Source organism: Bombina bombina, chromosome 6 (genome assembly GCF_027579735.1).
Source record: "Bombina bombina isolate aBomBom1 chromosome 6, aBomBom1.pri, whole genome shotgun sequence".
NCBI classification, from domain to species: domain Eukaryota; kingdom Metazoa; phylum Chordata; class Amphibia; order Anura; family Bombinatoridae; genus Bombina; species Bombina bombina.
The window spans coordinates 1,003,679,053-1,003,692,347 of NC_069504.1; the positions used below are offsets into that span (position 1 = coordinate 1,003,679,053).

At 43.4% G+C, this 13,295-nt stretch overlaps 1 protein-coding gene across 1 annotated transcript in view; it reads left to right on the plus strand.

Moving 5' to 3' along the window:
- GALNT10 (polypeptide N-acetylgalactosaminyltransferase 10) overlaps positions 1–13,295 on the plus strand; it is a 402,787-nt gene that overhangs the window by 113,199 nt on the left and 276,293 nt on the right. Inside the window, exon 2 of the mRNA XM_053718701.1 lies at positions 12,721–12,823. Within this exon, the coding sequence (XP_053574676.1) occupies positions 12,721–12,823 (103 nt within the window). The remainder of the gene's footprint in view (positions 1–12,720; positions 12,824–13,295) is intronic.

Here is a 13,295-nt window from a genome sequence, read left to right on the forward strand (position 1 = left end):
TGTATTCTAGATTGAATAGATCTAATTTAGCTAGTCTTTCTTTCTGTAATAGACTCTTTGAAATCCCCTGAACTGTTGACATGGAAACTGCCCTGTATGTTGGATGGTAAATTCTTAGAGTTTAGTGCTCTGACGTGTAAATCTCCCTTTTTGCTCCCATCTGGATTAGACTGTTCTGAGAATCTCTAGGGATTTTCTTCCTATAGTAGTTTCAGCATGATTTGTCCCATTTCATAATCGCAGACATGATTCAGTTATGTAAGATGCTTAACACCTAATGTTTTTCTTTTTCTCCTAAAAGATCACAATATCCTTACTTAAAAAATAAATAACATTTTGCACCTGTGCATATGAATTGTAATATTTGGGTACATCTTCTTGAAGAGCCAGTATAGTCGATAAATTACAAACGCTAATACATTAGAGTATGTTATTTTAAAGGGACAGTCTACTCCAAAAATGTTATTGTTTAAAAAAGATAGATAATCCCCTTTTTCTTCATAAATGGAAAGAGTCCACAGCTGCATTCATTACTTTTGGGAAATAAGAACCTGGCCACCAGGAGGAGGCAAAGACTTCCCAGCCAAAGGCTTAAATACTCCTCCCACTCCCCTCATCCCCCAGTCATTCTTTGCCTTTTGTCCCAGGAGTTGTCAGAGGTTTTCGATAGTCTCTTATGGAGGGTAGTACTCTTCGGCATGGGACGGGAGTTTTAAGTAGTCCTATCAGCCTCTCAGTGAGAGCATGGATGAAAGTTAGAGTCCGGAGAGAGTCTTTCTGCGAAACCATCCCGCTTGCTTTCTTCTCTCAAGTCCATGGCAGAGGCGACGCTACTATCTGTCACACATGAAGGGCCGTGTTCCTGTTCCACGTGTAGATTCCGGTAAGATCGTTTCATTTTACTTTCTCATGAATGTATATTACTGATGTTTTTCCCGGGAGGCTACTACCTTGTGGGACTAACTATAACGCAGGGTCTCAGGCTCCTTTTGTATCTTAGAATCAAGGGTTAATATCTCCTAAGGGGGGTTATTGAACAGGTTTTTTTTAAAATCATGTTTGTTATGTGATTCAACCTGCTTATGTGTAGTGTTACTCTGGCTTGAGGCCTTGTGGAACATAGCGGCCTTTACGGTCAAGCGTGCGTTTTTGGACTGTACGGCCTACCTTGTGACCGGTGTGGTCACCTTTTTGCCTCTCCAGTTCTGCATTCCTGACAGTGTGGCGACGGAAAGATTCTGGCCTGTTGGTGTCTGGTGCTAGGAAGTGGTGAGTGCCCCAGTCATTGGGGGTGTAAGGTGCCGTTTAGGTTTATTTGTCTAATTATTCCAAACTGTTTGTATTCATTCCCAGCTATGGGGGGACTCTAATGTTGAGATTCAAGTAGTCTCTGATTCAGATTCTATTTCTTGTGATGAATATGAACCGGCCCAGATGACGCATGACAGTCAGTTATGTTCCGATGGCCGTCCTAGTGGGCGCCTCTGGGGGTTCTGTCCCTCGAGTGGCGAGTTCCCTACCACTTACTGTTGCTACACGTGCAGGTGACCTAGATTATGCTTATCCTTCCCTGGACGGTGGTTTGTTCCCTCCGGAGGTTGTAGCACGTTTCCGTATTCAAATTCTTATGGCGCTGGCACATCTGCAGCTTGCAGATGTTTGCCTAAGATTGTGTTCGTGTTCCGTCAACCCGGGTTCCCTAGGCATGGGATGGCCCGTTCACTTATCCGAAGGAGCGTCTGGTCCTAAGGCTCCGGCGGAGGTGTGCTGTGCTTTTCGGTTCAGACTGGCACGCCTTCGTGTAATGCTACAGCACATCCTGGCGTTGTTGGAGGATCCCATACAGGGGTTCTGGGTCTTCCTTTCCGAATAGCTCTCAGAATTAATTTTAAGGGGATGAATTAATCTTCTTATAATCTGATTTGAGTATCTTTTCCTATCTGAGCTTTTCCGGGCAGGGTTCCCTTGGGCTGGTCCTGTGGGTGTGCCTGTTGTGATTGGGCATTAACCTATGGGTTGCCTTTTCTTCTTCTTTTTTCTCCGGTTAGGATGTCTTTTATTTGATTTTTCAAGCTCATGTTTTGTTTTATATTCCTTCGGGAATTTACTCTCTGGAATCGATACTCACGAATTTATGATTGCACTGGATACTTCTACGGAAGTTGTTCTGGGGACGCATTGGTCCTCTGTTTGTTGTTTATCTCCCTTCCTGGGGGTGTGTATTTCAAGTAAGGACTGAGGTTCAGCTCCTTATGGCTTGAGGCCTTTAATTCGGTCACGTGGCGCCTGTCTGCCTGGCTGGTCCAGTTTTGGCGCAGAGTGCTTGCACTACTGTTTGCGTTTGTTTATTATCTTGTTTTTACAAGTTACAACGAAGCGTTCTGTGAAGACCTGCGGGTCCGTGGAGCCTGGAGACTGGTTCAGTCCTCATTGACTCCGAGCTGGTCATTTGGGAGTTTCAGTCCGTCACACTTCGTAGTTTCTGATTCTTCGGGATTTGAGTGTTTTCCTTCCCCGTGTAGGTTGAGGATTGGAGGTTTTGGACCTCTTTGCCAGTGTTTTTGGTGGTCTTGCCTTCCCTGGGCTATCGGACTTGTTCCTTTTTTGGGGACTCTTCCTTAGGGTCGAGATCTCGTGTCTGGTTACTTTTTTTTTTCTCCTTTGCGGTTGATGCCGCCATATGGGAGGGCTTTGCGGACTCCTTTTTCTGGGGGTTTGCGTTCCTTATTGGGATATTTGGCTGTTTTCTTATCCTAGCCATGTCTAGGGGTTGTTTCCGGAGTTGGGATGCTATGCATTCTCCTTCCCTAGATGTTGTCTTTAAGGTTTGTACTCGGATCATGAGTCCTAGCCTTACTGACTCAATCTTCGGGTGACTTTTGTCCCTGACATTTCCCCCTCGATTATGGAAGTGTGGGTAATGTAGCTTGTTGGACTTAGAATCTTCTCGGTTCTGTCCTGTCATATGGCTCTTTGGAGTTGGACTTCTGTACGGGGTACTCTCTTCCCTTTGGGTTGGGATTTCTTGTGTGAGTCTTCAACCTTTTCTACAGGTTGGTCTTTCTGTTATAGCCTGTTTTTTTCTTCAGGCGGGGTATGGTGTTCCCTGGGGTATTGTTTGTCTACACAATTCTGGGGCTTGGGCTTCTTTTAGGAATTTTTTATATTTCTATGTTTGGTCCGGAAGCCCTTATTATCCAGGGAACGTGGACTTATCTTATGGTCTTGCTAGTTGTGCTACTAGCAGCTTGGCCAGGAGCTCTGTGTGCTTGGGCTCCTTGTGCCCTGCCTTGTTCTTCAGGGTATGTGCTTTCCTTTTGGAGAGTTCCTCTTTCATGTTCATCAGGGGCGCCTGGATGATTTTTGTTCAGCTCTACTTACGGCTTAGCCTTGTGAGCTTGTGTGCTGTCCTTGTCTGTGCCCTTCCCTTGATGTGGGTTGTCTTGCTTCCTTAGAGGTGAGGATTCCTTTCTTTGGAAGATGTTGCCCTGTTCTGTGTGCAGGAGGGTGGAACAGGTTGTCCTGTTAAGAGGGTGATTCTCTTTCTGGGATTGTTCTGTCTGTGACTTTGCAGTTTCATACTGGTCCGCATAGTTCTGCTTGTCTTTATAGTTTCTCCTTTGGAGTGCCATTGTGGGTGCTATGTGGAGTCCGCCATAGAGTGTCACGCTGGATCATGATACTTCAGTCTTTTCTACCGATCTCTATAGGGATCTTCCTTGGAAGTATCTGTAGGTGCTTTTGGAAGGCTTCCAAGCTCTGTTGGGGTGTCTGGGGTCATTCTTTCCGCCCTTTTTTTCTATGCATGCTGGTGGTTGGGACCTTTTCTGCTCCCCTGTATTTTAGTCCTGTTGCTTGGACTGGCCCAGTGTGGACTAGGTTCTGAGATGAGTGGTGTCTCCTCGGTTTGTGGAGGTCTGGAGAGCCTTTTTTGAGGTTCTGGGCTCCTTGTTGCCCAGCTACGTGTGTTGGGCTTGTGGCTTTGGATTTCCTGAGTGTACCCACTAGTTGGTGGATGTTATCTTCGGCTACCTTTTTTACTTGCCTGCAAGTGTTCCCTTGTTTACAGTCGTCTTGGTATCACTGCTGCGTTTTGTACTCAGAGGCTGCTTCTCTGGGGTTATTGCACGTGTTGGTTGTAATATGTTGATATTCTGAGTTCCTGGGGACTTGGGACTATGGTTTTAGTGGTTTGTTTGAGGCAATTACTCTCATTCTTTCTAAAAAGTTTGCTTCTTTGTTCTGTTTCCCGATTTAACCTTGTGGTTCAGTGCGGTCGGGGTCTGTGCATTGCCTTTACCTTTTTTTGGGACACCTTGGGGTCCCTGTAAGCGTGGTTTGCATTTTGGGTTTCCATTTTTATTTGGATTTTATTGCATCCTGTTTAGTTTTTTTTGGGATTCCTTGTTAATCCTCCATAGCCTCTCCTTTTTGGGAGTTTTCCATTGTCTCTTTTTCTATGAAGGGGTGTGGGGTTGAGGTTCGTCCTTTGGGCGATGGTATCTCTGGAGGAGTGTTGGCTCAGTTGCATCCGTTTTGCGGGTTCTAGTTCGGCTTGTGGACTATCTGTGTGTCAGTCTCCTTGGGGGGAGTGTTTTCTTTTCAAATGTTTTCTGGCTTCGGACGAAGCAGGATTTTTTTTCTGGGATTGTGTTTTCAGGTTTGGTGCCCTTAAGTATTGGCCGCCTTTTGTACCCACCCATTTTAGCATTCAGTGTCCTCTATAGATTGGTTGTTGTTTTGCCAAAATTAATGAATGCAGCTGTGGACTCTTTCCATTTATGAAGAAAAGCATAAATTATGCTTACTTGATGATAATTTTCTTTTCTTCAGAGAGTCCACAGCTCCCCGTCCATGCTTTTATGGGGGGCGGCTGTAATTTTTGTTCTTCTGGCACCTTTTCACCCTGATATATCTTCTATTGTTCCTTGTTCCTCGGCAGAATGACTGGGGGGATGAGGGGAGTGGGAGGAGTATTTAAGCCTTTGGCTGGGGTGTCTCTGCCTCCTCCTGGTGGCCAGGTTCTTATTTCCCAAAAGTAATGAATGCAGCTGTGGACTGTTTCCATCTGAAGAAAAGAAAATTATCAGGTAAGCATAATTTATGTTATTACCCATTTCCTTCTTAATACAAGGAGAGTCCACTGCTTCATTCCTTACTGTTGGGAAATACTGAACCTGGCCACCAGGAGGAGGCAAAGACACCCCAGCCAAAAGGCTTAAATACCTCTTCCACTTCCCACTTCCACTATCCCCCAGTCATTCTTTGCCTTTCGTCACAGGAGGATGGAAGAGAAGTGTCAGAAGATTTCGGAGTTGTTCCTCATGGAACTGGAGTTTTTAAAGTAGTCTTGTCAGCCTCTCAGTGAGAGCATTGACAAACGTTAGAGTCTGGAGATGCAGGGAAAGTCTTTCTGCGAACCCATCCAGACTGCCTGCTAATAGCTCCTTAAGCAACCAGTGTTGATGAGTTTCACTGTCTGCTTTCCTAACTCAAGTCCATGACAGGAGCAGCGCTACAAGACTGTCACACTTGAGAGGCTGTGTTTCTGTTCCACAACACAGATTCTAGTAAGATCATTTCAATTTTTACTTTTGTTGAAATTGCTGAAGACAGGATCACAGTGTGACTCCTTTTATCTTTATAGAATCATGGGTTAATATCTCCTGAGGGAGGTTATTGAACAGTGGGGATTAATCAAATGTGTTTCTTTGATTTATGCTGCTTATCTGTGCGATTTATTTTTTGGGCACATAGTTGTTATGCGGTAACGGAACATACAGGTGTTTACTTTCACTTTGAACGCTACGCAGCTTGGCACACTTTCTCGTAGCAGGAGCAGTCCTGCCTTGCACACTACGTGACCGGGTGTGGTCACACTTTCGTTTTCTCTTTCCTAATCGAGCTATCTGTCGGAGAGGTTGCTTCTTCTCTGGTTGCCTGGGTCTAGGAGGTGGTGAGTGCCCCAGTCATTGGGGGTATATAGGTGTCATTTTTGTGAGAAATAAAAGTTAATTTATTTGTATCCTACTGTTGTTAGCGCAGGCTATGGAGGATCCTGATAAGTTTTTCAAGTATCCTGGGATGGGTCACACTTTGAGTCTTGAGAGGGTGAAATTTCTGGATCGGAGTCTGCTGCCTCTAGGCCTCCGGGTGCGGAGGAGCCAGCCTTTTAGATTTAAAATTGAACACCTACATTTTCTTCTTAAGGAGGTTCTCTCGACATTAGAGGTTCCAGAGGCCAAGTTGCTTGATGAACCTTTGATTCCTAAATTAGACAGAGTGTACGAGGACAAGGTAGCGCCGCTAACTTTTCCTGTACCTGTAAAGATGGTGAATATTATTAAAGACGAATGGGATAGAATTGGATCTTCCTTTTCCCCTTCGTCTGCCTTTAAAAAATGATTCCCGGACTCTCGGCTGGAGTTGTGGGGTTCCAACCCTAAGGTGGATGGTGCTATCGAGTTAGCTAAGCGTACTACTATCCCTCTTGAGGATAGCTCGAGAGCCGATGGATAGAAAAATGTAAACTTTTCTCAGGAAAATGTTTCAGCATACGGGATATTTATTTAACCGGCAGCGGCTGTTGACTTGGTTGCTGGAGCAGCGGCCTACTGGTGCGACTCCTTAGCGGAATCGATCGAGGTGGAGGGTCCCTTCGATGTTATTTAAGACAGAATTAAGGCTTTGAGAATTGCTAATTCTTTTATATGTGATGCAAACCTGCAGATTATTCGCCTGAATGCTAAAATCTCTGGTTTCTCAGTGCAGGCGCGTCGGGCGCTCTGGCTAAAGTCCTGGTCTGCTGACATGACCTCTAAGTCTAGATTACTTTCCCTCCCCTTTAAGGGAAACATTTTATTTGGTCCAGGCCTGGACTCCATTATTTCTACGGTTAGTGGGGTCAAGGGTGCCTTCCCACCGCAGGATAAAAAGAACAAATCTAAGGGACAAGGATCTAATTTTCGTTCCTTTCGTTTTGAAAAGTCCCAAAGCCAGTTGTCCTCCTCTAAGCCCGAGCAAACCAAGAGCACTTGGAAGCCGGCTCAATCCTGGAATAAATCCAAGCAGAAGAAGCCCGCTGAGAACAAGTCGGCATGAAGGGGCGACCCCCGATCCAAAGCTGGATAGTTTGGGGGGCAGACTGTTGCTGCTTTCAGATGCTTGGTCCAGGGATGTGCAGGATCCGTGGGTCCTGGAGGTCATAGCTCAGAGATACAAGATAGGTTTCAAATCTCATCCACCCAATGGCAGATTTCTCCTCTCAAGCCTGTCTTTAAAACCAGAAAAGATAGCAGCCTTTCTGGGGTGCATGCGGGATCTGTCCTCCTTAAAGGTCATTGTCCCGGTTCCTATCGCAGAAAGAGGTTTGGGATACTACTCAAACCTGTTTGTGGTCCCAAAGAAGGATGGAACTTTCCGCACAATTCTGGACCTAAAGTGATTAAACAAATTTCTAAACGTCCCCTCGTTCAAGATGGAGACAATAAGGTCCATTCTTCCTCTAGTTCAGGAGGGATAGTTCATGACCACTATAGATCTGAAGGATGCTTACCTTCACGTTCCAATCCACAGGGACCACATCCAGTTCCTAAGGTTTGCGTTCCTTTATCAGCACCTCCAATTCATTGCACTTCCATTTGGTCTAGCTATGGCCCCAAGAATCTTTACAAAGGTGTTCTAGGAGCTCTCATGGCTATCGCCAGAACCCAAGGTATAGCAGTAGCTCCCTACTTGGACAACATTCTTTTTCAAGAACCATCCTTTCATCTAGCAGAGGTCCATTCGGTATCTCTTCTCTCTCTCCTTTGATCACATGGATGGAAGATAAACTTAGAGAAGAGTTCTCTCATTCCAAGCACCAAGGTGGAATTCCTGGGTACTATAATAGATTCAATATCTATGAGGATATTTCTAATCGACCAGAGACGGTGCAAGCTAGCTTCGGCATGTCTTGCCCTCCGGACCTCCTTAAGGCCATCTGTAACTCAATGTATGGAGGTAATTGGTCTCATGGTGTCCAGCATGGACATAATTCCTTTTGCCAGGTTCCGTCTCAGACCACTAAAGCTGTGCATGCTGAGGCAGTGGAACGGCGATCATTCGGATCTGTCTTAACAGATTTCACTAGACAACCGGTTGAGAGAATTGCTCTCTTGGTGGCTCTGTCCAGATCATCTGTTCCAAGGGACATCTTTTCCCAGACCATCCTGGGAGATTGTGGCTACGGACGCCGAGCCTCTCAGGATGGGGAGCTGTTTGGGGTGCCAAGAAGTCACAGGGCCTGTGGTCTCAGGAGGAACGCTCCCTCCCGATAAACATTTTGGAACTTCGATCTACAATGCTCTGAAGGCCTCTTCTGGATTCGTCCCGGTTTATCAGATTCCAATCAGACAATATAAACTTGGTGGCTTACATCAACCATCAGGGGGGAACGAGAAGCTCCCTTGCAATGAGGGAAATATTTCTGAATCTGGAGTGGGCGGAGACCCTTAGCTGTTCACTGTTAGCGATCCACATTCCAGGTGTGGACAACTGGGAAGCAGATTTTCTCAGCAGAATCCTTTCAACCGGATAATGGTCTCTCCATCCTGAAGTGTTTGCGGAGATATACTTCAGGTGGGGGACGCCAGAGATAGATCTCATGGCGTCTCAATACTGAACTACTCAGATATGGGTCGAGGTCCAGGGATCCTCAGGCGGAGCTAATAGATGCATTAGTGGTGCCTTGGAGGTTCAATCTAATCTACCTTTTTCCACCATTGCCACTCTTTCCTCGGGTTGTGGCCCGCATCAAACAGGAGCATACGTCAGTAATACTGATTGCTCTATTCGCGGTCCTAGTGAGGATGTCATCTTCTCCTTGGAAGTTACCTTGTTGCAGGGATCTGGTGGAACAAGGTCCTTTTGTTCATCAAAGTCTATATTCTCTGAGGCTGACTGCGTGGAGATTGAGTTATTGATACTCTCATTCAAGCTCGTAAACCGGTTACTCGTCGCATCTATCATAAGGTGTGGAGAACCTACTTAAGGTTAAGGTTGCCAGGATTCTGTTGTTTCTCCAGGATGTTCTGGAGAAGGGTCCTTCGGCCCGTTCCCTGAGGAGATAGATTTCGGCCTTGTCTGTTTTACTGCACAAGAGGCTCTCTGAGATTCCAGATTCTTTTGTTAAGGCTCTGATTAGGATCAGACCTGTATTCAGATCTTCGGCTCCCCCTTGGAGTCTGAATCTGGTTCATATTGCATCGGGCTCCCTTTTATCCTATGCATGAAATTGATATTAAGTTGTCCTGGAAAGTTCTCGTTCTACTGGCTATTGCTTCGGCGCGCAGAGTATCTGAAATTGCCGCCTTGCAATGTGAGCCTCATTATCTGGTGTTCCATTCGGGATAAGGCTGTCCTACGTACTAAGTAAGTGTTTCTCCCTAAAGTCGTGTCAGACCGCAACATCAATCAAGAGATTGTGGTCCCTTCTTTGTTTCCTAATCCTTCTTCTTCGAAGGAATGTTTACTTCATAATGTGGATGTGGTTCGTGCCTTGAAGTTTTATCTTCAAGCTACAAAGGATTTTAGACGAGCTTCTTCCTTGTTTGTGGCATATTCTGGGAAGCCTGAAGGCCAGAAGGTCTCTTCGACTTCCTTATCTTTTTGGTTGAGGAGTCTTATCCGTTTAGCTTATGAGACAGTGGGACATAGACCTCCTCAGAGAATTACGGCTCATTATACTAGAGCAGTGGCTTCCTCTAGGGCCTTTAAGAACGAGGCCTCTATGGATCAGATTAGTAAGGCGGCTACCTGGTCCTCCTTACATACTTTTTCTAAATTTTACAAGTTGGATGTTTTTGCTTCAACTGAAGCAACCTTCGGGAGAAAGGTTTTGCAGGCTGTGGTGCCCTCAGATTAGGGCCCGCCTCTCTTTTTGTCCCTCCCGTTTTCATTTAGTGTCCTCTAGAGCTTGGGTTTATGTTTCCCAACAGTAAGGAATGAAGTCGCAGATACAGTTTTTTGTTTTTTTTACTGTGTGTGCCCTCGGCATTTACTGTAATACAGACCTGTAACAATTGGTCACTGCTTTGAATCTTAAAGGGACAGTTTACTAAAAAATGTTCTCCCCTGTTCAAATGTTCTCCACTTCGATTTGTTCCCAATGATCCACTTTACCTGCTGAAGTGTATTAAATTGTTTACACGTATTTCCATTACCCTTATGGCATATGAAATAGTTTATGTAGCCTGTGGTATCTCCACCCATCCTGAAAGTTTTTGGCCTCCAGGCCAAGCTGTGTTAACACAGCCAGTAGAAGAAATTACACTCCCAGTGGGTTATACTGTCCCTTTAAGCGTTAAGTAGGGAAGACTGCAAATAGTGTTTGCCATTTTCCATGGTTCTTTCATTAAACTAGATCCCTGCACAATATATTGCTAATACAGTACTGATGATAGTTCTTGTTTCTTGTTATTAATGTAATTTCTAAATTAAATGGGGAAAATAATAAAAATATATTAACAATTGACAGCCAACTGGATATTTATTTTAGGAGAGAAACATTTGAACAGGGGAACCACAAATTATATCGGTTTTTATTCACTAAATGTTTGAATTTTTCTCCATATCTGTATACAAACAACCTTGCCTGTCTCCATACCAAGTTGATGTCTGGCTCCTATATTTAAATCTATTTGATCAATAGTGTTTTTAAAAATAATTAGAAGCTCCCGAGATTTTTGTTGAATTCCTCCCCAGCATGTCGCTTCTGTTGCTTCCCAGTAATGGCTGCAAATCCACAGAATGAGCCGTTGATTAGCTGAATGCATGCTCTTACTTTTATATGCCGGTGTATATTTACATATAAACTATAGACCTTGTATCTAACTGGCTCTATCTGGTACTGTTTATTGCATGTTTAGTGTAATTCTTTCACACCGCTATACCTAATGGAGATTGTGTGTTTTTCTGTCAAGCAGTAGGTAGATTGAATTGCCACTGATTATTATTAGGTATTTGTAGAGCGCCAACAGATTCTGCATCGCTATGTAGGACAAAGTCGTTAACTTGTTACAAGGTTCTTATAGATGTTGCAATCTAATAAAATGCCTTGACTTCTCCTCTGTGTAGTAAAACATCTTAAAGGGATATTAATCCACATTATTTTTTCAAGATTCAGATAGAGCATGCAATTTTAAGTAACTTTCACATTTTTTTGCTGAACAAAAAATGGGCTGGCTCCTAAGCTTAGATTTTTGCATTTTCAAATAAAGATGGCAAGAGAACAAAGAAAAATTGATAATAGGCATAAATTAGAAAGTTGCTTAAAAATTGCCTGCTCTATCTGAATCATAAAATAAAGGTTGTGTTTAGTATCCCTTTAAAGGGATATTAAACTCAGCATTTAAAGGGACCTTGTTATTACAAGACCTTTCTGTTGTCTTGCAGTACATTAACAAATCAACCCACTATAAAAACTTTCTAAACTTTCTATGAACTTCTTATTTGCTGAAATTGATTTTAAATGGCCATACTTTGCCTACCTTTTTTCAGATTTTAAAGAGACAATCATACTGTTATTTTAATAGCAAAACTTCTATTGTTATGTAGTATCTTATCTTAACTTCCTGCTGAGGCAAATTAGGGAATGATATGTAGCAAGGTTAGACTTGTGAAGTCTGTAGTGTGTGCTTCCAGCTCTCAGAATTACTAAAATTCACAGTTAAATTGCTGGAAAAAGGGAAAATCAAATAATAAAGGTATATGTTAATTATTTTACCATGCATAACTTATATTACAATATAAAAGTGTTTTATTGCTCTTTCATTACCAATAGAAAGGCTTATGTATGTGCTGCAGGATCCAGAGGTCTGACCCTAGAACATTTTACACAGTGATTACTTGATCAGTGCAAGCTGTCCTTAGCTTGCCATGTTAACCCCTTGAGTGCTAACGATGGCTCTGAGCCGCCGCAGAGTCTCCCACTCAGGTGCTAACGACGGCTCAGAGCCGTCGCTAGCACTCTCCCACCTTGAGGGAGATCTGGGGGCTCCCACCCGCTGCTACCCCGGCAATCGGGCCTTTATAGTGACAGGCATCGCCAGGGCTTTATGTTTTGCATGGTGAAGTCACGCGCAATGATGTGATGACGTCACCGCGCAACTTTATTTAAAAAAGACAATTGACAGTATAAGGAAAAGGGGCATGCTGCTTAGAAACATGCTGCTTATAAACCTGTATCTCCGGCATCTAAGCAGCTACAGACCCCCAAGACCCACCTTCGCCTAACCTTTCCAACGGTATAAGTCTTGGGGATCTGAAAAATAAATAAAAATATATATATTTAAAAACAAATATTTTTAAAAAAAAATATGTAAAAGTTAAAAAAAAAAAAAAAAACCTCAAATCCGCTTAGCACCCAGGTGGTATAGTGCTTAGCACTCAAAGGGTTAAAGAACATACGACTAAACACACTCAAGAGGCTTTTCAAGGAGTGTGTGCAGAACAGTGTACATTTTTGTCAGTTTTAAATGTTCTATTTTTATATAGATTATGTGCAGTGCAGTAGTTTAACTGCTGATATCCTATGTCTGTATAAAAATACTCTACTGTCCCTTTAATGTTAAGTGTTGGGTACTTGAATTATAAATTAGAAGAATATGTAACATTTATAGGATTATGTGTTTCAAGAAGCTGATGGGGGATTATTAAAATGTATATCTCTTTGTTATAAAGGTTCTGCTAGTCAGACAAAAGGATGAATATGTCAGAGAAAAAGGAACTGGAAAGAAGGACTGGCACGACTATCAGCACATTAGAAAAGATCAGGATCGAACAGGTAACGTTTATTTTCCTTTATTCCCTTCTATCACCTCACTGCATACTTCTGTCTTTCCTTAGGTCCTCTCTCTGTCACTCCCATGATGCTCCAGCAGAGGATATGGCCAATAAACCTATATAGATGGGTAGACATGCTGTTGCTCCAGGCATTGACCATATCGCCATTTGGAGCTTTATGGGAGTGCTGTGTATTTTGACTATGCATTGTGAGTTAAAGGGACATCCCAGTCAAAATGTAAATGCACATAGATGAATTACATCTTTAAATAGAACCATATTTGCAATATACAGTACACGTATTGGCAAAAATGCTTCTAGTAAAAGTTATCACTGTTTTAGTGTCAGCATTTGTATCTGCACGTGCATGCGAAGCATAGCTAGATATTCTCAGTGCACCAGCTTTTGAAATACTGCAGTTGCTCAGAGCATCAGTGGGGCTTGTATCATATCAGCAATTAACAAATTCAATC